Source organism: Pituophis catenifer, unplaced genomic scaffold (assembly GCF_029215685.1).
Source record: "Pituophis catenifer annectens isolate HBS135680 unplaced genomic scaffold, rPitCat1.0.hap2 SCAF_6, whole genome shotgun sequence".
In the NCBI taxonomy this organism is placed as follows: domain Eukaryota; kingdom Metazoa; phylum Chordata; class Lepidosauria; order Squamata; family Colubridae; genus Pituophis; species Pituophis catenifer.
Genome location: NW_027256886.1, coordinates 36,290,332 through 36,316,413, shown reverse-complemented (window position 1 = coordinate 36,316,413; position 26,082 = coordinate 36,290,332). Strand labels below are relative to the sequence as shown.

At 37.5% G+C, this 26,082-nt stretch overlaps 1 protein-coding gene across 1 annotated transcript in view; it reads left to right on the top strand.

Moving 5' to 3' along the window:
- Positions 1–13,213: 13,213 nt before the first annotated feature.
- Positions 13,214–26,082, top strand: part of SLCO2A1 (solute carrier organic anion transporter family member 2A1) — a 66,103-nt gene continuing 53,234 nt past the window's right edge. The window contains exon 1 of the mRNA XM_070945106.1: positions 13,214–13,696. Within this exon, the coding sequence (XP_070801207.1) occupies positions 13,601–13,696 (96 nt within the window). The 5' untranslated portion in view covers positions 13,214–13,600. The remainder of the gene's footprint in view (positions 13,697–26,082) is intronic.

Sequence of the window (26,082 nt, the reverse complement as noted above, 5' to 3'; positions counted from 1 at the left end):
ATAAACAGAGGAATCACTTGAGGATCACTTGAAGCATTAATATCACTTTATAATGCCTTGGTAAGGACACACTTGGAATACTGCATCCAGTTTTGGTCACCACAATGTAAAAAAGATGAACTCTAGAAAGAGTGCAGAGAGCAACAAAGGTGATTAGGGGACTGGAGGCAAAACATATAAAGAACGGTTGCTGGAACTGGATATGTCTAGTCTTATGAAAAGGAGGACTAGGAGTGACATGAAAGCAGTGTTTCAATATCTCAGGGCTGTCACAAAGAAGAGGGAGTCAAGCTATTCTCCAAAGCACCTGAAGGCATGACAAAAAAGATTGGAAGGAAACTAATCAGGAAGAGAAGCAACCTAGAACTAAGGAGAAATTTCCTGACAGTTAGAACAATTAATCAGTGGAACACCTTGCCTCCAAAAGTGGTAAATGCTCCAACACTGGAAGTTTTTAAGAAGAGATTGGATAACCATAAGTCTAAAGTAGTGAAGGGTATCCTGCCTAAGTAGGGGGTTAGACTAGAAGACCTCCGAAGTCCCTTCCAACTCTGTTATTTTGTTCTGTTCTGTTCTATTCTGTTCTATTCTATTCTATTCTATTCTATTCTATTCTATTCTATTCTATTCTATTCTATTCTATTTTAATTCTTGAGGCTAAATTTAAAATGCAACATTATGTATAATAATGATTGGTCATCAGGAAACAGTAATGTAACTAGTTTCATTTTGAAAATATAGCCTCTATATTATGAGAGTTAAGAAGGATGTTGCAATGTTGACTGATTTCGACTGGTGGTCATTTCACCATCTTACACTTGATCTTTTAAGCATTAACCCAAATATTTGAGAACGTGTGGAATGAAACATGAAACTACCATGGGTAGAAGAGAAAAAAAGCATCAGAGAACCTGGAAAAGATTATTAAAATAACCTGGCAAATAATAAAACCATAAAAAATAACTGGAAAAATCACATTTTAGTGAGCCTGAAGTGTCAAGCTGGGCAAATGTGTCAAATAACATTTTCATTTATGTTAATAAATATTAAAGCTAGGCTAGAACCAAGGGGGAAAGGTATCTTAATCTAGAATGGAGTGAGGTGTTCTCCAGTTCTTGGTCCCTGACATCATGTATATGATTTCACAGAAGCTCAGGTCTGAAGGCACAGCTACAGATAGTTCAGTCGCCTGCTAATTACATGGTCTAACCAAGACAAATGCTTCATACTGAATGTTTCTGATTCCTTTCTGCAGAACACTCTGAGACGACAAACATTATCTGGTACCTCTCTCAGATCACTCTAGATCGCAGGCTCAGATCCTGAATGTGAGCATTAAAAACATCATAACAGTAAGAAATATTGTGAGAAAGACGTAAAAAAAGGTTATTGCATTCTGTTCTGAGCAAACTTTCTCCAAAATAGTTCCCCTACTCTTTGATGCTGTACACTTCACAAAAGGCATTGACAAATGAATAAAAGTTCAAAGACCAAAAGATAAGGTGTGTTTGGAATGCAAGAACTATGAAAAAATGCTGAAGCAACTGGGCATATTTATTCAAGGAAAGAATGAAGGGAGAAAGCGATCAAATGTTCTTTTGAGTTTTTAACGAAACCCGACTCCCCGACCCCCCCCCCCACCCCCAAAATCAGACTGAAGCAGATCATCTACTATACAGGTAGAAGATAAACTTTCTAGTGATTTTTAACTCATTTTAATCACAGGACGCCATGCTTGTTTGGCAAAACATTCCTCTCTATAGTTCTCTGATAGCCAAATATATTCTGAAAGAATATATTCTTTCTTCTGCTATGCCATATCTTAGTGCATCCCGCCCTTTGCAAACATTTGTATCTTCAAATTCAACATTTCCTCTCAGCAAACCACTTGAGAGAAATGCTGAAACTGTCAGCTGTTGTAAGACATATCCAGTTTAGTCTAGCTGAGTGGATAACATTTTAAACTCTGAAGCTGAAGCAAAATGCTAAATGGGAATCCAAGACTGCATTTGTATATCCCATATACTTTGTGCATCTGCACACACACACACACACACCCCTCTTGTTTATTTCTCACACATATATCAATTTTCTAGTGCTGTAGTATGTAATCTGTAATGTGTTCTTTCAGCCCATTTATTAGGTAGTGATAGGAGCTTGATGGGTTGATTTCCTACCATTATTCACAAAAGGAAACCTCCTGGTCACTGGGTGTCACTCTTATGCTCTGCAGGCCACCCTTTTTTGTAGCTAAGGGGCACTTAACACTACCAAACCATTATGGCAAATGTGAACAATCCTTTTGCAATTGTGGGATACCCTTTCACTTTTAAATGTTGGGCTCTTCAAGACTGTAGTAGAGCAGGGGATTGCAAATGTTAAGATGTTTTCTGGTTAGGATTATTAAAGGGCCTCATAAAAGCACCCAATGATAACAGGTTTGTCCTATATTTTTTCCAAATAAGATAAAGAAGGTGCCTAGTATTGGTGCTTTTCTTGTCATATTTCAGCAGTGTGATTCTAGAATGTCCGGAAACTGTGCTTTGTGGTTTGATCCCCTCTGGTTTACGCTCTGCACTGCTGAGATGAGGCTTGTTGTACAGGTAATCCTAGACTTTTGACCACAATTGAACCCAAGATTTCTATTGCTCAGTGAGATATTTGTAAAGTCAGTTTTGCTCCATTCATCATGACCTTTCTTGCCATGGTTGTTAAGTAAATAACTGCAGTTGTTAAGTTAGTAAGACAGTTGTTAAGTGAATATGGCTTCCCCATTGACTTTGCTTGTCAGAAGATTGGTAAAGAGGATCACATGACTCCTGGACACTGCAACCATCATAAATATGAATCAGTTGCCAAGCATCTGAATTTTGATCACATGACCTTGGGATTGCTGCAACAGTCAGAAGTGTGAGAAACGGTCATAAGTCACTTTTTTCAGTGCTGTTGTAATGTTGAACAGTCACTAAATGAACTGTTGTAAATTGAGGACTTCTTGAGATCATCTGAGATCATCTGAAAGGCTACAGGCTTAGGAAAATGTAATCCAGAAACAAGGAACACAATGAAGATTCAGGTTCATCATTCAGGTAAATCTTTGAATATGAGGCTTCAGGGAGCTGAAATCTGATCTTTCATACCATCCCAATTTTTCTTAACGACTATACAGTTCTTCTAATCAGCTTTTCTCTAATACTAAATTAAATGCTCTTTTGACATCGATAAGCACTTCTTTACAACCCATTTAATTTAAAATAGTCATACGGTCCTCTTTGAAAAACACAAACAATATGCAACAAAAAAATAACAATTAAAATATTAACATATCACAATTGGTAAAAACATACATTAAAATGGTATATTAAATGATGCGCTACTTCCCTTGTCGTCTCTCTATGCAGAGGAATTAGATAAAAAGTATTTATTTTGAAAACTCAAACATTGCAGTTATTTGCTTTAGAAAATATCCTGTCACACATCACTTGAAAATTCTTCAGAACATTTATCTTTCACATGATTGTTTTAGCTTGCTTCCTGTGGCAAGTGATAAATAAGAGTTCAGAACACAATCTATTGAGAAAGACTGCTAAGCAAAAGTCCCACCCACCCCCCACCCACCCCCGCGACCACCATCACCACTGCAAAATGGGCACAGGGCACGAGAACTGCAGGAGACGATTGTCTAGCTTCCAATCTGTCAGCTATTTGATACATAGCTGATGCTTTAGAAGCTTGTCATGACGCAGAAAGAAGCATTTTGGAATTCACTTCTGCTTTTTCTTGTTCCTCAGAAAAACATATTATGTAACAAGAGCTCTGGAAATTCAGAGTAATTCTAAGAAGATAAGATAGGATCAAACCCTGTATTATTCAGCATCCCATTTCTGACAACAGAACCCGTTAGGAGCATAAATAGGATATCAGAGCATAACTACTCCTACTTCCCATGATCCTCAACTACTGCTGTTTCAATTTATACTGCTTCTGAGAATTCCCAGAAATACACAGCTGAATTTTTAATGTGACTGTAAGGGAAATTTATTAAAAACATAAGGAACAATAACAGTAAATGCATTAAATAAGCAAGCAAAGAATCTGAACTGAATTGAAATTTTCTTCTTAGTCCTGACTCCACCATTCTCTGGAATGGATGTCTTGTCATGCCATTGAAATGTTAGGTACAGGCCTTCACAACGAGTACTCCAGTAAATGCATAAGTGAAATAATATAAACTATTCATTTAGTTTCTTTTATTTCTTTAAATAAAGCCAGTAGGCATACTTTATTTCTGTTTATTCAGTCCTAAAATAGCCTTTCCATTGCAATGGCCTTTATCTTTTCTACAATCTATGTTTGTCTGATCATTCTAAGTAATCAGAACAGAAATCTAGATTACCTGGAGGACATCTAGACTTTTGTTCAAGGTTTCACTGTTCCACTGTTAACAAGAATACAGACCACTGTATTTTCAAAAGGGAACTTTTTAGTAAATCCTAAACTAAACAAATGGTTTGAGTTCCTACAACATACTAAGCCCCCCCACCTTGCAGCCAACAATCTGTAACCAAAGCTAAAACTACCAATTAGGTGCATAATTGATCTTGTTAAGCCTATTGTCTGAACTGAGGCACACATGAGCAAATTGTTTCCCAATGATTTTCTAAAAGTCTAGCTTTCTAAATGTGCTTCAGATTAACTAGGTTTGAAGTGATGACACATCCCAGACTTAGAGGTCAGTTCTCCCAGCACTTGCTGCTTGCGCAAGTGAGGTTACAATCTCGCCAGCTGTTTCCGCAGCTCGGTTACAAACCCCTCACAGCCCACTTGAAGGCCGCGGCCCACAGGTTGGGGACCCCTGTTTTATTTCATCCTTTGAGTTCTAATGCTTTGCACTTTTTACTGTTGTAATTTTGATATTTTTATTCTCTGTGCCATTCAGAATAAGATAACCTATAAATTGCAAATAGTTTAATATATTATAAATTTCCAGATACTCTTTCTGTTCTTTGCATTTTTTACCAGAGGGCTTTTTACCAATGTCCAATAAATATGGTATGTGTTGCAGGGAGTTTCCTTTTCTTTCCTTTCTTATCTTATATTTTCTCATCTTAGGGTTGTAAGATGCTGCTTTTCTAGTCAGAGTGCCACCAGCATATATAGACATAAAGATGCTTTTGCTCCTGTGTAAAGATGGAATCTTTAACATCACAAAAAATCAGCAGTCCCTACAGCATTGTAAAAGGTGGGAGAGTTATATGGTTAAAATCATTTATTTTTGCTGCTAGGTACCCTGTCAGCACAATTTAACAAACAGTAATAAAAAGAATCTGAAATTTTTCTCTACTCATCCTATAGCTACAATAAATCAGTTTGATGTTTTCTGTGGCCTAATACCACAAACAGATTTCTGTGGTCACTAGAAGTCAAAAACAATTTGATGGCACATCATCATAATAAAAAGAAACCCACCGCTTTAAAAAGAATTAAAAATGACTATAGAGAAACAAGGATCTTAAAAAGGAAGGTATTTTTGAAAAATATAATGAAAACCTTTCTCACAAATACACACACTCACATGCACAAAATGCAAGCTCAATTTTTAACTGCTGAATATTGTAGTTGCTATTCAGCAACATTTGGAGATTGCTTGCACCTCCAGGGATATTTTTTTGTATTTTGCTGAGATGGTTCCTAACTAGTGACAGTTTCAGATTTACATTTGGTCTATAGAAACTTTAATGTAATGTAAAAAAAAATGGAAGAGTGATATGGTTGGGCTCATCTATGTATAATAATAATAATACAAATGCCTATCATCAAAGGATATTTTTTTAAAAGCATGAAGATCATCTACTCCATCTTGTGATGTATTACCGGTATAATCTGAAGTATTTCTACTGCACCTTGTGTTAATATTTTAAACTAAAAATTTGCATCATACAGGAACCTATTTTACTTAAGAAAACACATACTGTATCTCTTCCCTGATACGCACAAAATGAAATAAAAGAAAGGAGAATGAGAGAGCAATTCTCTACTCAAAGTTTGCTAGTCTGTAAGTTGCTATCATTTCAACAGAATAGCCTATGTATTCAGTACTTGCTCACCCTAGGTGGAATAATTTTTGATAATACAAACATAGTATAAAAATAGCAGACCTCCTCCTCTTTCCCCTACAGTGAAGACTCAGATACTGCCAGCGATGTCTCCTAAATGCTACTTATTTAGCCGGTAAAATTATGTAGAGGGCAACAATCTAACACAAAAATCTAACACCAGAGTATTTATTATTTATTTCTTACTTTTATAGCCTATTCCTTTTATCAAGGACTGTGTGATTGCCATTTGTGATGTTCCCTCCCAGATGTTTGTGACGTCCTGGCAACAGGGCAAACAGATTCATTTAATAACTGTAGTGATTCACTTAACAACCATGGCAATAACAGGTTGTAAAATCAGGTGCAACTCACTTAACAACTGCCTTGCTTAGCAATGGAAATTCTGGTCCCAGTTGTGGTTGTAATTTGAGGATCACCTTTACGTTCTTTATCTAACAATCAGCATAGGGAAATATCCATGGAGAATATTGCTAACCGAGAAACTGCAGTGAAAATATTTGAAGCTCTTCCTTTTTGTAGTTTGCAATGGATCTCTGTGGACCTGTTAGCCAGTGATGCTTTCTTGGGTTAGAGAGAGGTTAGTCTGTTTGAAAAACCTTGTCAGAGAGTAGGGAAATTTAGGCTTAGCCCCAAACAGCCCTACATTCATTTATTTATTTATTTATTTATTTATTTATTCATTCATTCATTCATTCATTCATTCATTCATTCATGTATGCATGCATGCATGTATGTATGTATGTATGTTTAAATTTATGTGCCACCCATGTCTCTGTGGCAATGAATCTGAGCAGGCTACAAAGTGATAAAAGGGTAAAAAAGATAATAATATAAAATGATTAAAGTTAAGAAGATTAAATAAGAAACTGAAACCAAGAGGGCTGATATTGATTAATGTCATACCCTTCAAAAATTAATTGTGTGTGAGTGTATGTGCATGCGATGAAGGCAGGACTAGAACTCAGTCTGGGGTTTGTAGCCTGATGCCTTAACTGCTTCAATAAACTGGCTCAAAATAAATAAGTAAATAAAATAAGTAAGCAGTAGAAAATGGTGAACAGGAACTTATAGACTCTTAACCTTCCATCACATTAGCCGGAAGTTAAGGTAGCTGGCAACTAACAGACTTGTCTATCTAAGACTGTGCTATATGAGAGTCAAGCAATCATCCTTAACTATGAATTCTATACATGGTAGGCCTAGCTACCAGAAGTGGAAGGCTAGATGTGTATACTGGCATCCAGAAGGCCCAGCCCTTGAGGAAATGAAGCTTGTCATCTGACATTCAAAAGACTTTAAAATGCCATAGCTGCTATTGTGCACAAGCGCATAGAAGGCTGTGCTCAGACCATTTTTCTCATGAGAAAACACCATGCCTACCATTTTGTGCATACACTCAAAGTGACTTTGAGTGACTTACAAGATTAAAATAGACAAACTCTTCAAACATAATTCCCAGCACCCAAGGCTAAGCAGTTAACCCCACTCACCATTCATAGCAGGAGAGTTCATCCATCCCTTGATCCAAATGTCCAGGGAAACAGACATGACTTCAATGTCTTGCAAAAGGTTAACAGGATGACCCATTGAGCAGACATGACTCCATAGTCCAACAAGATGACATTAATTAATAGAAGGAACCTGGAACATACCCTATTGAGTATATTTGGGTGCATATGTTTATGCACAGACAAGAAAGACAGTTCTAAAAGTTATACTGTTGCTCTTCCACATATTTTTCCGCTCATGTTTCACAGTGTTATTTTTTCCAGTTATAGCATGGGCAATAAGTACATGGAAATACTGACTATTTTTATTGCCATCATTAATTTATATTGAACCAATTGAAAAAATTGTGCCTTACATAGAACAGGTTTGACAATTTTCTATTCAAAAGGCCTTACAATCTATTGGCAATAATGTTGTTTATTGACATTTCAAATGGCATTCCATACATACCACTATATGTATATTCAAAACCATGAGGGCTAGGAGCTTCTTAATGAAAGTTGTATGTTGAGTTTAAGAAGCAGAAATATCTTATTAACAGTATCCCATCTTGAGATTGTGTTGAATTGCATATTTTAGATGCTATCAAAAAGTCTTATTGCTAAATATATTATTTATATTAAATTATTTTTAAAAGACCTCATTCCAGATAGGCCATCTTTATGCTGTATGGGGGCAATCAGTGTGTATCTTACTCCTACTTTCAGATTCACTGCTGAATCTAACAGGATTTCTGTGTCAACATGTGTACCTTCATGTTATATCTTCTTTAAAAAATGTGTTTTTGATAACTTTAATTAAAGAAGACTGATTAATGTTAATGCTGAGTGGAAACCCCTTTTGGATTTTTGGGATGAAATTAAAAAAAAAATTATGACATGGATTTGATGATTAGAAAAATGCTAGATAACAGAAAAATGGAAATTGTATTGTAAAGTAAGAGTTTAATGTGAATTTATACTTACATTTACTATAAAGAAAGTCAGAAGTCACTTTTTTGCATTTCTTTTTCTTTGCTTTGCTTTCTTTTTCATTCTTTATTTCTTTCTTTTTCTACTTTAGACATTGTTTTTGTTAGTTTTTTTAATTGAAAAATCAAAGTTATTTTTTAAAAAATAAAATAGGTGTTTCCTGAATTCCAGCAGAAAGTAAGTCCAATTATGGCGCACAAATGCCATAATTTGAATCTATTGGGTTTCTCCATGAAGATCCCAAAGAAAAGAAGAGGAATAAGTGATTTTACTGTTGCACAAATGATACAAATTATGAATGTTATGCCATTTGCATCATGTAACTGATGCAAATTATATAATGATAGTATAAAGCATGTGAAACCTTCATGGTTTCTATGGGACACTCTGTGACTTCCCTACAAAATTCTTGCCTTGCATGCACAGGCCTGCAAAACTGGAAGGTTAACTCGGTTCATTGCAGCTTAGGGTCCCTACAAATCATTATTTCTCTTGAAAGAGTTGAAATCCACTTTATTTAAAGCACTTTGCTATATTCTGCAAGTGGTGCAACTGAGGCAGGATATGATACCCTTCGAATTTCTGAAAAGACGTTACACAGATATAATGAAATAAAGGATTTAGTAAGGCAGATTTTGACTGTCCATTAAGAGTCTGGGCAGCCAGGGCCATCTTAACAGCATTATGGGCCCCAGGCAAAGCAGTGTACTGGGGCCCCTATGACAACTACTCACAGGAATAAAAATGTAAATGGTCACTAAAATTAAACATATATTTGCATGTTAGTATTAATAAAAAATGCAGTAAAATGTAATATGTTGCTGTATTTATATGATACAAGGTAGATTGAAGAGTTAACATACAGAGATTAGTATGGGGTCCCTATGCTCGTGGGACCCACGGGCAAGTGCCCATCAGGCCCATGCATTAAGACAGCCCTGTGAGTAGCCTTTTGTTAAGGATGCTTTAATTTGGATTCCAGTATGGAGCAGGGGATTAGAGCTTTCCATACCTCTTTAGGTGACCACCGCATCCAGATTATTACAGATTATTACCAATAATCATCCAGATTATTACAGCCCACATACCTAGATCTAGTTTTTGAAAAATATTTGATATGGTTTACAAGAATAGCTTCCCAGTTAAAATACTGATGACAGAGGAAAAGGGTATAGGAAAATAATCAGATCCAAGCAACAGTTGCTTTATATCCCTGACAATTTGCAAGACTCACTTGTTCAATTGGACAGGTAGCCATCATAAATCTTACAATACAGTATGTGGGCTCAGCTATTGTGCCTCTTATGCATTTGGTGAGGGTAATCAAACCCCCTTCCTGGATGTGGGTTGCTCTGGTTGTGTCCCCTTTGTGCCATCTTTTGTTACATTGTTTGTTTTTATTATATCAATGTTATTTCCTCTGATTTTATAAGTGAACCACCTAAAGTTGCTGGGGTTGTGCAAAGTAAAATCTAATTAATAAATAAATAAACCATGGATATTGGTTGAAGGTGTTACATGAACAAATTATTTAATAAACCATGGTGAAGCATATCATAAATGTAATGCCAAATGCATCAGTGTGCTTCTTTTCCTATAGGGGTGTGTGTATGTTTTCATTCAACTATCCCAGGGGATGTCAAACTCACGGTGTCACAGTGGTGTCACGTGACGTATCAGGACTTTTTTCCCCCTTCGCTAACCCGGGCATGGCCAGCATATGACGCATCTGGCCCGCGGACCGGGAGTTTGACAGCCCTGAACTACCCTGTCACAACCAGCTTGAAAACACTATAGAAACTCTCCTTAGCATTAGTGTTCCCATAATGTTGTTCAGGTTGAACAGCTGAACTCTTAACCTCCAGTTCAGCAGCAGCACAAGTGGATGGGCAAGGACTGTTCTGCAGGTTTAAGTGAAACCGTGAGTGTGGTGGCCTTGTCACTGTTGAAAATTCTTGCTTGCTTGTATCTTCCTGATAAAGACAACGTGCCTTGCATCATTTCATCATCTTCCTTGAGAATCAGGTTTCAGCCTTTTGAAAGATTGAAAGGATGGAGTTTTTTTAAAAACTGAAGAAGCACACAGAGCACTGTGTATGACATAACTATTTCTCAATCCTATCCAGGATAAGGAATGGATTTGAATGGGAGACAGTTTCAATTGTGTTTTATTACCAGGATGGGAGAGTCAAGGGAGGGGAGAATGGGAGAAAAAGAAGCAGGGAAGCAATTATAGGGTATCTAAAAGTAGTTTGTTCTCATTAACTTCTGCTGAGTTTGAACTAATTTGTTCCTTGGTTTCATTAGGGAAAATTTATTACTTTGGATCCTACTCTGAATTTCCATGGGTGGTGCTCTATTTCAAAGAAGAAATAATAATAGGTGCTGTTGTTGTTGTTATTTATTAAACTTGCACACTGACTGATTCTCGATGACCGAGTTAAAGAAATTAAAACAGAATCACTAAAACATAAGACAGGGACATCATGTCTGCAATGCACATTTCAGAAATGATGTTCACCAGTGAAACTTACTTTTTAAGATTATGGTGCTGTTTTCTATTAAGTAATAGAAGTTAAAAACTTAAAAGGCTAGAATCAAATGGGTGCATCCCTATAGTAGCGGGGGGGGGGGATTTAACTCCATTCCTTTTTTTTCCATTTGCAAATCCCATCTTGACATTCTGTACAGAACCCCTTAGACCAAACAAGCAACAAAGCATGCCTGACTTCATTTGGCCCAGTCAATTTGATAGTCTGTAAGCCTGTTTACATTAGTATTTAAGGTTGTCAACAATTGTAAAATATTTGATGATTTATCACTTGTTACTTGTATGTACACTGAGAGCTTATGCACTGGAGACAAATTCATTGGGTCTCCAATCACATTTGGCCAATAAAGAATTCTGTTCTTTCTATTCTATGTCTCATGTAGACTTCTTCTTAGTAAAGGATGACCTATAGAACAGAACGTGCTTACTAAGACTACAGAAAGTGGATGTGACTACAGTGAATAGAAAGAAGCATAACGGAAATTATGATAAAATGCTAGGAGGTGCATGTGGGTGTACTTAACTTAAAATACTTTTGTTTTAACATAGTCCAACTTCCTAAAAGTTTAAAATAGTATAAAAAGAAAGTTGTTTTTGGTTGTTGATTCGTAGCTTTTGTCTGAAATAAATCAATCCTTCCCATTATCTCATTCAGCTGAAATAAGGCCTGGGTCTACAGTGTAAGCCTAGGTCCCAGATACACTGAGGTAAAGGTGGATAATATTTAATTGATCTGCTTCATTCATATAGGTACTTATCAGCTGCTGTGTTTGTCAACCTCTGCAACTTTAAAATATGTGAACTGCAACTCCCAGAATTCCCCCGCCTGCATGAGAAACACTGATTTAAACTCCAGAGTCAGATAAATTAATCTGCCCTGTAAATTCAGCAATTCAAATTACATTAGTTTAGAACAGGGTCGGCAACCTTAAACACTCAAAGAGCAAACAAAGGTCGTAACCAGAAGCCTCTGTTCAATTCTGGAGCCGACTTGAAGTCCGATTCCCACATCATAGTCTCCTTCTAGCGCGGCGTCCTTTTTCCTCTACCTGTCCTAACCAAAAGCCCTATCAATTGTGGAGCTGACCAGCAACAGGGAGCCGCAGCAGAGGGATGAAAAAGCCACATGCAGCTCCAGAGCCACAGGTTGCTGACCCCTGGCTTAGAAAATGAGTTCTATATTTTAGTAAAGCACAAAAGGCTTTCTCTCTTTATAAACTGTTGGATTGTTAAGATTTAAAAACGTGTACAAATTTTACAAAAAAACCCCACAAAATAAAAAACAAGACACATAAAAAAGAAAGAGCAACGATAAATTAAACAAAAAAAGCAATGACACAAACGGCGCTTCAGACTATCTATAGGTATCATGTGTCCATTAAATATTAAACAGCATTTAGAAATTTCTAAGTCTAAATGAACGAATAAATAACACTCTGTTGTTGCAAAAGCCATGAAATCTGTGCCAAAGGGAAATATTGCAAGACATTTTCTACGATTTGTAAGAATACGCAGGTCGCCTTCCTCGACAGGGACTGGGAACCTCCGAAAGCCACGCGGCTCATGTGATTTTGACACTTCTCTTTTTTGTGTCTCTTATCGTTTGGAAGCGTTGCGTAAAAGCGGCTTCAATCAATACTTTTGCGTAAATCCCCAACCAGCGAGAGTGCCCCTGTTGGGCCGTTTGCAAACAAAGCCCAACGGGTCACAGGTCGCAGACTGAAATCTTACCAACCGAGGCACTGAGGGGAAAGAAGTGCGGAATGTGCGCGGTCTACTTGGACGGTAACGCGCGCTTTCAGCCTCCCCCTTCCCCCCCTCCAAAATCCCCTCAGGCCGCGCGCTGCCTTATCTATGACTCTGTTCATAAAGAAACCTCGCTGAACTAAGCAGGGCTGAAGTAAATATGAACAGCATATTGAGATGCGTATGTTGGCGAAACAGCCGGAAACTGCAGGAAAGGTGCGCGCAGAGTGAGCGCGCTTCCAGGACACTGAAAGGGACGCCCCCCCGCCCCCCACAGTATCTCCTTTCGGCGGATTTGAAGTTGGGACTCGGAGGCGAAGAATTTGCTGACGTTCCGAATAGGATCCGTCCAACTTCCTACGCTCTGCAAGTAAAGCCAAACAAAGCGGGAGGTCGGGCGGGGTTACCAAAAGTCCCCAGCTAGAGCCGAACTGGAACCCCACACCTGCTTCTCTAGAGTAGCCGCCGGGAACCGGACCGCTTTTACGTAGCCGAGGAAAGAGGGAGGGGAAAGCCACGTATCCTCGACACTTGGGAGCGTAGGGCAGGCTTATAAGAAGTGCAGCTCCCGCTCTTTCCATAGGGGCTCATGGAAAGGGAGAATCAAAGCGAACGCGGGATTCGATTGCTGTTGCGATTTCAACGGACTCACAGCGCGGACTCAAGGCGAGGTGGTGCGGGCGCTTCGGCAGTCTGAACAGATAATGGGGCTTCAGTCCGAAAACAGCAAAGCTCCGGCAACCGAGGATAAGCCTCCGAGGCTCAACACTTGCCCGGGCAAGGTCTTCTGTAACATTAAGGTAAGAAGGACCTTCGCTCCGAGAGGAAGAGCCGGGAGGCGGTTGGGAAGGAGCCCGCCTCGCCACTGGCTTCGTTCGCAGAGGATCGACGCCGTTCCCTTAGCCACCCACCCCATCCACTTTCTAGGGATAGAGCGAGATGCGCTGGCTGCTATTCGCTCCTGTCAGCACAGCTCTTCATGCCTGGCTCTTTTGGTCTCATCCAAGCCACCTTCTACTGGCCAGGTTTTCAATTGGGAAAAGTGTAATAGGCAAAATCCACCTGTATTTAATTCAGATTTCCAAACCTAATGGGTTTCTTGGAAGCTGTATACAGCCCTTGAACTGAGTACAGTGCATCAAGACTGTGCACTTATTAACTCATTGAGTCGCCACATTTATAAGGTCCCCTGACTCTATAAAAACTCTGAGTGAGGGGTAGCATTAAAAACAACAAATAATAATATAAACAGAGAGAGGACCAATGCACATCTAGAAGAAGAAAAAAAATCAATTCAAAATCATTCATTCAAAATCTTATACTGTAGTAGGAAGGTTTTTTTTTTACACATTTGGGCTCAAGCCCTGGAGAAGAAAGACTTTAAACCCTGTCAGGAGAAGGGCTTTATGGGAGATGCTGTTCCAGATGGCATATTCTATGAAGAGGAATAGGATTCCTGATTTACTGGGAAGTAAATTAATGGGAAATGCCTAAGATATTATAAAGCTTTCATGGCAACTAAGATTTAGACCATCCTGTGCAACTTAGATAGGAAGTTTATGAAATCAAAAACTGGTATTCATTTCTGAATAAATAATGCATTTACTCTGTATGTATGTGGTATAATTATCATTTTTGCAGTGTACTAAAGCATATGCTATATTGCAAAAAAAAAAAATTCTTTAAAACCAAAATTCTTTACTTGTCCACACCTGTGTGCTTTTACTGTGATTAACACTTTAATTAAGCTGGAGCATTAGGTGACACATCAAATTCGGTTTGCTTCTTGGAGAATACAGACAAATGCTCACCTCTGACCTGTCTTCAGATCCAAGTACTACTACAAATGTGTCCTGAAGGTTGTTTTTACATCATCCATACACCTTATTGGCTATCCTCCGCCACTCCCTTTCCCTTTTTCTAAGCATGGTTTTATTTTATGTTCATCATCTGTTTGCATCTCATATCCAAATGGTCTGAATTTCTGCCTACTACTCACTGCCTGAGGGGAACAATCAGCCTTCATTTGTCCCAGGATTTATTACTTAGTTCTTCTTGCAGTCTGTTGTTCTTATATGGACCATCTCTAGAAGGCATTTAACTTCTTTCTATGAGTTTTACTTATTGCCCGGCTTTCATGATAGTATATTATCATGAAATTTTTCTTCAATCTTTGGGAACATCCTTCATGATCTTGCTTAAATTTATCATTGACATTCCTTCCAGAATATCCCTTCTCTGGCAGGTTGTCCACCTTTATCTTATTCTGAGCCCAAGAAAATAAAATTATCCACCAACTTCACTTTTTGTCATCCACTGTACATCCACTAAGCATTAGTGCTTCCTAATATTTTAAGACAAAGTCAGGTATTGCTTTCCCCACTTTTGCTTTCACAATGAGCTCTTTAAGGTGACGTCTTCTTTTGGCAAATAAAGTAGGGTTATCAACACAACTTAAATTGATGTTTCAGCCTCTTGCTAAATAAATTGTTGGAAGTGATTCTTGCTTGCTTTGCAATTCTGAACCCTTTCAAATTCTGTTCCTACAGTACTTTCTTATACATTATAAGGTCTTTCCAAAAATTATTATATTTTTTTCTGACATCCATTAACTTATTCTGATATTAACTACAAGCTTTGCTGTAGTTAACAAATCAAAGATAACTCATCTTTTTATATTACTTTATAAACAAGAATAGACCATCTTATATTAGCTATCTGTTCTTGGGGCCCTCTGCTTTTTCTGAAACCTGCTTATTCATTTGGGATTTATCTGTCCCTATATGGCTCCTTTCTAAGACACTTGTTTGCATAAGAATTTGTAGTTCAGCAATTTGCACATTCTCTGCCATATGTATAAACTGTAATCTTTTTCTTTCTCTAGGCCATATAATGTCTGTGTTGAAAGAAACCGTAATAATTTAGCATTTTACCTATAGTTTTCAACCATTTTAAAGTATACTTTAAATCTTGCTTTCCTACCTGACCACTATTGTTCTTCACTTTTTGGTGAATAGCTTTCTGAACATATTATCTTTTTGTCATCCTATAATACTGTCCATAAACAGCTTGAGTACAGTTGTTTCATTATTCTTTGATCACATTTTTCTCTATTGGATTTTTCCACAATTATTCTTGAATATTCCTAACTAAAATGCATGTTTTCCTGTGGTTTCTCCAATATTCTTACCTTAAAAGTATTGGTCATTTTATTTTTCTCTATTAGCTGACATTTTTATTTAATAGGGTTTTTTTGTCTTTTATAGCTTGATACCAGAAGGTGATATTCAGAAGTACGTTCAGTTAATATATACACTTTTTCTTGCCAAAGGCAATTAGGATAACTCATTCTGAATCTTTTCATTTTGAGAATATTGTTTTTCCACTTTCTCATGTGTCTCACTCTTGTCATAGATCCTCAGCTTTAGTTTCATATTTCACTTTCTGGATGAGGCTGGATTGAGATGTCAGGTGATCACACAAAAAAGGGGGTCAACCTATTCTTCAAAGTACCTGAGGGCAGGACTGGAATTACGGAAAATTATCAAGGAGAGATCCAACTATCTCCAGTTGGAGATAGACGTTTCTTTAGAAATATTGGTTGCTAAGAATTGACACTAAGAAGAAATTTTCTGACAGCAAGAACAATTAACCGGTGGGAAAGCTTGCCCCAAAAGTTGTGGATGGTCCTTCACTGGAGGTTTTTAAGAAAGGATTGGAGAGCCATTTGTCCACGAATGGTATAGGGTATCATGCTTGAGCAGGGGTCCGGACTAGTAGACATCCAAGGGCCCTTTGAACTGTTATTCTGTACTCTGTATTGATACTTTGATTGCATGTCATCTAGATCTCATTTTATTGGCATATTTACTCTTTTAGCTTTCTAAACTTAATCCATATATTTAATATAGTCTATTCCACAATCTGCTCCTGGTAGTGTACTGGATGACTGGAGCGCATTTATCTATCTTTTGTTTTCTACTACATAATCTACTAGATTCTGATATTGTATATATTTAGTAATACCCAGTGTTTATTGACAGTCTTGAAGGTGTTGCCAATTGGATTGTCTTCTCTTTATGTATTTGTACATTATTGGATTTACTCAGTCCAATTATTTAAGTCATTTCAGGTTCTTCCACATCACCCATTTGCCTTAAAATCACCAGTAATATCAGTGCCTTTTCTTTATAGTGCGTCTAGGAACTCTTGCAATTAGCCACATGATTCCTCAAAGTTTTCGTCTATCAGGTGTATCAAGCTGGTTGGTTGATCAGTCAATCAGTCATTCATTCATTCATTTCCCACCTTTATTATTTTTTACAAATAACTCATGGTAGTCATTAGGTTATGACCTAGTATCTTGTTTGATTGTTACCACTTTGTTCCTTCATATGGTTTCATGCCTGAATCATTTAATTAGAGTGCCAAATTCCGGTCTACTTATGTTTACCTATCCCGGCTTTGACAACATAACCTTTTCTTGCTCATGCTTCCCCTTGCTTTGTTTTTAAGTTTCCTTGTAAAATTGAAAAACTTTTCACTATTAGCATGATTAGTGACCAGATTTTCTTATAGTTGGGTACATTATCATTTCTAGATCAATTTTTGGAAGTTTAGAGTTTTTTTCTAGTAATAGAGGAGCTCTTCTGTGTCTCATCACCTGAGATCTCAACCCAGCTACAGCGAAAAAGTTTTATTGGCAGAAACACAGAAGTGGTTTTCCACTGTTTTCTTCCAATTTGGAAGAAATTTTGGAATGCCTTAATAGGTTTGTTGCAATGATTAATGCAGAATCCTATTTACTCTCATCTCCGTTGTGGATTACTTTTAGTTTTTCCCCTCCTGGTTTAGCTTTAACAGCAAGGGTTTCCCTACAGAGAGCTCCTGCCTGTTTTTTCTCACTGATATGATTGATGTATCATTAAGTCAGTGTCAATTCTTAGCAACCAATATTTCTAAAGAAACGTCTATCTCCAACTTGGCCATTCAAGTCCTCTATGGATGCACTTATTGCTGTAATCCAGCCCATTAGTCTTGCTATTGATCATCCTTCTTCTTTCCTTCTATCTTTTCCAGCATTACATATTTTTCAAGATATTTACATAATATATCCAAAATATGGTAACTTTAAACTGGTCCTTTGTGCAATTCTGACCTTTGCAAGTATAGACAAATCCCAGCATCTGAATATACTTCCCAATATCTTAATTGCTGCTCTACTAAGTACCATTCTGCAATGTATTTTTGACTGCTAATTTATTTTTGTTGATTGTTGCTATGTAATCAGACTCTATGTATAACTTCAGTAACTTCATTGTCAATTAAGGCTGTCTGTTGTACCTGTTTTCATTAATTTGTTCTTTATATGTAATCATAGTCCCATTTTTAATTGTGCTCATGACTTTCTTGACTAGGGCTTGGACATTCTTTGCATTTTCATCTGCAAAGTAGCATCATTAGTATGTGCAGATTATTAATCTTTCTTCCTCCAATTTACCTCCCTCCCCAGTCCTCATTTACTACTTCATCATGGCAGAGAAATATGCCTGGGAGGTTTGAGCAAGAATTTTGGGAGTGTATACTAGATGTATGTATTCCCAGTACCATCAGCACAGCATAAAGATAATCCCAGTTATCCAGTTAAAGCAAACAGGTGTTTATATTGGATAATAGTAAACCCCTCTTGTATTCTATAAGTAAACCCCTCTTGTATTCTACCAAGAAAACTCACAAAGAGACACTGTCGTGGTAGGAAGGTTCAATAGCTTTAGTGAGACAAAAAGACTGGAGATCCTAACTTCTCCCTTCTTGTGATGTTAATAGTAATCCCCTGGGATTAATTTTATGAGATAATTAGTAACAACAAGAAAACATTTTTAGAGATGGCAAATACTCATACATTAAATTGATCTTTTTTATTTTTACCCACTAACTAGATTTTTTATTGAATAACAAATTGACAGAATGAATTATGGTTTTTCTGAGAAACTGAAGATTTCAGGACATTTGCCATCTGTTTTATTTGTGTTAGTATTAATCAAATCAGAACATTTGAATTAATCACATATGCTCTTCAGACAGCTATGGCTCTCCTCTATAAATAGTTAAAAGAACTGCCTGAAGAACTTAGCACCATTTCCAAATGCATGCATCCTGTCTCTTATGTACAAATAACAGTGCCATTCAAAGGAAGCTGTACATGCTAGTGCTCTTGCTGACAGAAGAATGTATAAGTGATGAAAGATGTAGTCTCTGTCATGTATAGCTCTATTTTTATATATATTGTTTCAGCTGGGGAAGACAGGGCAGCTGGGAGAAGCAAAAATGAGACTAGGCCACTCTCCTGGTAATGAATATCTGGTAAATAGAGCAGTGCAACAGGGTGAAAAAAGGATTTCCACGGGGGTGGGGGGAATGATGTGCCGGACTACAGGCAGATAAAAATTTGCAATTTATATGAATGTAACTGCCTGTTAGTTTTTACCCATAGTCTACCTCCCCACCCTCTCCTAGCCCATACACTTTTTCTTCTTTAAAGGCATCTGAGCAAATGTACCATTTCTGAATTCTGGCAGGTAGTACAACGTGAGGTCAGGCCATATATAACAATGAATATTTGCAGTTGAAACATTTTGTGTTAAGTTTAATTTTCTGTACTTTTTAAAAAATCACTGAAAGAGAAAAGAAAACAAAAGTTGAAATTTTCTACATAAATTGCTTCCAGAACTTTATAGCATGGATCATTACGTAGGCATCAACCAGATTCGCTACAAATGAGCACCAGAGTACTAGAAACAAACTCGTGTGCACAATTTTTGGGACTCTACTGGTCAAATCTGAGGGACAGATTCTAGATCAAAGTCTGTGTAGTTGATCAAGAGGGAAATTAAGTTTTGTTCTTTGCATGTTTGAATCAGTCAAAACTGGGAAAGTCCTGAAGTGGGACTTTCCCTACTACCAAATTGGTACAGTCAGATACCACCCAAGTTCTGTCCTTGAGGGAACATAATAAAATTCCAGCAAATCATTTGGTGTTTTGTCTCTGTTGCATAATTTCAAGTCATTATAGATTGGTATTGCTTGTGTGACAGTTGTTATAGGCAGAGTGAGTGGTTTTATCCTCTGGTTTTGCTGCTGTTCTTTCTTCAACAAGCCACCATCCATTGAAGAAAATAGCAATCAATCAAGGCATGTAAGCAGGAATGGGGCAAAGCTAACAGACTTTGCATGGACTGGTTTCTCTAAACTAGCAAATAAACAGAACAAAATGTCTCTTGTCTTGAATCATTTTGGATCAAAAGCAAACATCTATTTTGTCCCCAGCATTTTCAAGATTGGAACTGAACCAATAACTGAAGTGTACAAAAGTTAGATTTCTATAAGAGTCAGTAAAGCCCGACAAACCTTTCTTTGTCAGGAAAATATACCGTTGCTCTAACTCAGTGTTCTTCTACTTCAGCAACTTTCAGATGCATGGACTGTTGGCTGAGGAATTCTGGGAACTGAAGTCCATGCATCTTAAGGTTGGCAGATTGAGAAATGCTGCTCCATGTTACTTTGCATTCTTCTTTTACCAAGCACACTGGTGCAGTGTTCTGGGTGGGCTTACATGTTTCAGTGACATGCATAATGAAAATTAGAGTATTTGGACAATATTTTACAGTATAAAAAACTAGTATAGTCCTACAACATCTTTTCTACAAAATGCAAACAAGGGTCTTTTCAAGAAAGTAGATTCTTATGGACATTTATGTTTTTGTAGTGATGAGAACTTCCATTCAATCTCAAACACAGTGCTTTGTCTATTACATTTATTCTGCATTTATCAGATCAACGGAATTTTAACATTGTCATTTTTTCATTAAAAAAAACCCCTGAGCAACATATGTTTCTCAGCAAATGAGATTCTTTGCAAAAGTTTATTGTACCTGTGTACAATAGTTTGGATATAGCACTATCAAGAGAAACGATGGAGTGTTTTCATACATTGCAGCATATACCCACTTTTTTTTAGACATTCCCTCATTATTTGCTTAGCATTTCTGATGTTTCTTGTGGTTTCCCTTTCTAAGGTGAAGCTCTGATGATATAATTATTTTATTATTTCTCATATTTATCTTTTAGAATGGCATAATTGCTCTCATTAGCTTGGACTGATTCCAAGGCTTCCTTCTCACGTCATTTATTTGCTTGTACACCTGGTATAATAATCTTAATCCCAGGAAGTGCATTGTACAAGGGAGCGGTATTTGGACTTGTATGTCAGCATGCCATGCAGATACCAACAGCTCTGCACTGTTAGCTCAATGTAAAAGAAAGACCAGCATCAAGAATTTACCTGTACTAAACACATTGGCTCAATCAAAAGCTAAGGAAATGGCATTGCTATCCTAAATCCATTTTTGTCGTTACAATGCACAATATTACTGCTTTTAAATCTGAGGTCTGTTAGCTCAAGATAATGGAGTTCCTGTTTGTTTTGTAGCGGTGTTTATAAAGTGCCTTTCTTAAACTACTCCAGCAATAACATACATCGATTTAGCATAGAACTTTGCATGCAGAGATTGTTTTCCCCATCCCTCCCTGTTTAAACTTATGAATGAGCCTCACCGTACAGTTGAATCATTTCCTCATGACTTGTACAGTGTAACTGAGCTGTTTATAAAGAAATTAAAAGCTAGCTTTCTTATATCATTCTGCTTTTCTATCTGCTATCTGAATTGTTGAATCATGGGTGTCACCGAAAGATGTGGGCTGGGGTATTGGCAATTGAGACTGCTGAATGATTAAGCAACAAGTCCTGATGATTAAAAGTTCATATCAGGTTTGCCTTTTGGCACTTAAAAGAGGAGAGGCAGGCTAAGTCAAATAATATGGAGTACCCACAGCCTGCTGATTACAGGAGATGGGTGAACAGTAGGTTAAGCATCTTTAAAAGGTTAAATAAATTATCTTATTGGTTTTCACATAACAGCCTTTCAGGTGTATTAATTGCCAGAATTCTACACAGCATGAATAAAACCTTTACTATTGTGGAATCTGGGACTTCTCGTTCCACTTTGGGAGTATCGAGCTAATTAGAGGATTGGTGATTCTTCCATGCTTCATATACATGGCGTTAGAAAGGGAGAAAATGTTAAATATAGTAATGGAACAATAACAGTGCTATCTTTCACTATTCACTGAAATAACCAATCACAGCAGCAGTGAAAATGGAAACACTACTTCCTTGTTTAATAGGAATCAGCATAAACAGGCTCATTGAGGCCCATGGCATAGGACCTAGTTATCTTCGAGACCGCCTGCTGCTACCGATGGCCTCCCATCGACCTGTGCGCTCCCACAGAGAGGGCCTCCTCGGGGTGCCATCAGCCAAACAATGTAGGCTGGTGACCCCCAGGGGGAGGGCCTTCTCTGTGGGGGCACCTACCCTCTGGAATCAGCTGCCCCCAGAGATAAGGAGAATCCAAGACCTCAGTGCCTTCCACTGTGCTCTTACAACCTTCTTTTTCCAGCAAGCGGGGCTGGCCTAACACTTTTAAAAATGTTTTTAATTGTTTGTTATTGTTTTTAATCATGGGGCCAAATTTATATATATCTTTTTAATCGTATTTTAATGTTTGTAACATTAACTTTTACTTGGCTGTTCACCGCCCTGAGTCCTCAGGAAGAAGGGCGGTATACAAATTTAAAAATAAATAAATAAATAAATTGAAAATGTAACAATTCTGAGCCAAAGAAAGGTGACTGGTAATTTATATGAATTGAAATCTGCTTTGTATTGATATATTCTGCTTCCAGTAGGCTTAGAAATAGTTAAGGAGCTCTTCTTAGCTTCTTGAATGTTACCAGATGTTTTCTTCCAGTTTCAGATATATCTATAGTCGGGACTAAAAAAAAAAACTTGCTTTAAAAGGCACTCTTGGGGGTTGAGAGCATGGAACTGAAAAAAGCTCCTGGAGTTACAAGTTTTAGAAAAATCTATCCTTGTAGATATTGTCTTAATCTGGATCAAGGTCTTTGTGACTGTTGAGTTGACAAATTGAAGGAGGTGAAAAGAATGTAAATTTTAGTTAAACTAAAAGAGATGGCTTGAATTGCATCTAACTCGATTCTTAGCAGAATTAGTCCTAGACACAGCATCATAAATTCCTTGATGAATTATTGAATTAAGTATAAATTAAGTATTAATTTTAAAATGTATATTGTAAAATCCCAAGGCCATATAAATACTGCTGGAATCCTAGAATTGGAGACCTGGATTTAAAAATCTGTCCACTTGCATTATTGTGGAAGTTGGATGGTAAATGATACCATGACTGAAGTCCATTGCTAGAATAAGTGAAGAAACAATGTAAAAAAAACCTGTCAAAATGTTTCTTTACCCATCATAGTGCTGGAATGTTACTTACAGAGATAGCAAAAAGACTGAAAGCATTTAAAACAGGAAAATGAGGGAATGTAGAAAGTAATTATTTACTTTATCTTTTTTAAGAGACAAATTCACAACAATTTGGCAGGAATGTAGCAAAGAATAGAAAATGCAATCTAGTACTCTTTCAAAGTTTTGCAAACCCAGCAAAAGGTAGTTGTAACAATAAAGTAGGCAAGGAAAAGGCAACTGTTTAGTTATGCTGTCTGATGATACTGAAAGATTACATTTCACTTTATACTAAACCATAAATTATACTTTCCAATACTTTGGGATATGTTTGGGTTTACACAATACCTTAACAAACCACATTGTGCTTTGTATGAACCATTAGATCAAAGTCAAAAAGTGGTTTGAGGGAACAGCTGGTTATCTCCAAATGCCCCTAAAGTACAACTCCCAGCTGCCCAAACTGATTGCAACTTCTGAAAGCCAGAGGTCAGCAAAATTGGGAGAGCCACCTGAGAGTCACAAATCTGAGTGAAGCTATAATACCCATTACCAACATCACTCATAGGATCAGTTTGGTATTATACTCATTATATTATATTGTTGTTATGTTATATTGGATCTTCTTGTCTTTGCCCTGGGAAAGTTTACTAAAATTTGCCTATGTTGCTGGGAAAGTGGGGAAATTAATGAAACTAATATTCCTCTGTGGCTGATTGGAGTATCAAAATGAATTGTTTTTAGCAGCACCAAAAACACCCTCCTTTTACAGGTGCAAAATCCATGCAAAGTATATTTTGTATGGTAGCTGCAAGGAATTCTTTCTTCTATTGCCTCTAAGGCATAACACATTTCATGTATTTGTTATTTATACCGGTATATGTCATCTGCTCTTGAATAGCTTACAGAATTATAAATAACTAAAATAAAGGATTGTTCTTTATATTTCTTGCTATAGAACCATATTTTTCAACCTTGGCAACTTAAAGATGGGTGGACTTCAAGTCCCAGAATTCCCCAGCCAATTAGGTTATGCTGCCTGGGGAATTCCAGGAGTTGAAGTCCACCCATCTTCAAGTTGCTAACTTTGGGGAAAAACCTGCTATAAAATAAAATTTTAATGTATTACTAAGTTCTAAATAATGCATTTAATGTTAAAGTGACATCCAGGTGTTATTTCATTCTGAACCCATTTCCTCCCACAAGACCCTTTAGGGAGCTTGCTTTTCTGGTTATAACCAGTGTGCTGCATTAGGTGGACTTTGGATCACCCAGCAAGTCCATTTTTATCTGGTTATCTCCAAAACTGCATTTAATTTCCTGACCTTTAGATAGGGAGGGAAGGTCAGTTTGGTGTATAGGTAGCCCTCAACTTACAATCACAATTGAGGCAAGTCTGCCACTTCTGTCCTTAGCTTCTTTTGAGATGTTGGTAGGAAAGCAGGGTGTTGATCATTGGAAATTGAGTCAGGATTTGACATATGTCTGACTCGGCAGCTCTGCTAACAGAAGGGATGGTTAATAGCAAAGTAGATTTGTATCAATGAAATACTTAAGATAGAGAATGCCCTGTTTTCCTTTGCCCAGAGAATCAGTCTTGCTCTCTTAGCTTGTCCTGCTATGTTTAATGAGTTATTATTTAAATGAGCTGTTAGTAATCAGGAGGCAGGAGAATCCCTTAAGTGCTCTGTAGTTTTAGTCAGATCGCTTAGAGTAGATGTGAGCAGTCTGAAGGACGTATACACTCCTGTGCTTATGAGTAGCCCTATCTCAGAAAACTTGCTTTTACTCTCACTTGGACTCTGGTAATGTTTTTTCCTAATGTAAACTGTAGCACCTTTTTATTTTGCTTTCTTGCATTTCCATTTAAGCATGATGTTTCTGCCCTCTTGTCCTCAAGTGGACAACTGCACAAAAGCAGTTCTTGTCCAAAGAAAGAGATGGCAACTCTTGAGCAGTAAATTGTGGCACGAGAAGGTTTTGGAGCAGATGTAAAGACACTGAGCTGTGATCACATTGAAAACAGTATAGACTTCACAAATTTTGCCAGATTAATTTTATCGACTGTTTAACTAAGTGGATGTTGTAGGAGTTTTTTGTGCTTCTGTATGCTTAGTGGGTAAGATGTTGAGCTTGTCGATCGAAAGGTCAGCAGTTTGAATCCCTAGTGCCGCATAACGGGGTGAGCTCCCGTGACTTGCCCCAGCTTCTGCCAACCTAGCAGTTTGAAAGCATGTAAAAAATGCTAGTAGAAAAATAGGGACCACCTTTGGTGGGAAGGTAACAGCATTCCATGCGCCTTTAGTGTTTAGTCATGCCAGCCACATGACCACGGAGACGTTTTCGGACAAGGCTGGCTCTTCGGCTTTGAAACAGAGATAAGCACCATTCCCTTGAGTCGAAAATGACTAGCACACATATGTGTGAGGAGAACCTTTACCTTTATGCCTTTGATTTAGTATTGACTCCTTACAGCTGCCCAGACAAGTCCCTGCAATTTTCTTGGTGAGGCTTTTTGGAAGTGTTTGCCATTGCCTGCTTCTTAGTGCTGAGAGAGAATAACTGGCCCAAGGTTACCCAGATGGCTTTATGCCTAAAGCAGGGAATAGAACTCATGTTGCCCAGTTTCTAGCCCAGGGCCTTAACCACTACACCAAACTCACCCTTATGTAGATCTAATAAACTTGATTTATGCAAAGCATCTGAGAATGTATCCGCACAATTCTTTTATTAACAAACTAGTTAAGTGTGAGCACAATGTCATGGCCTTGTCTGTAACTTATTAAGGTATTAAGTAGGATC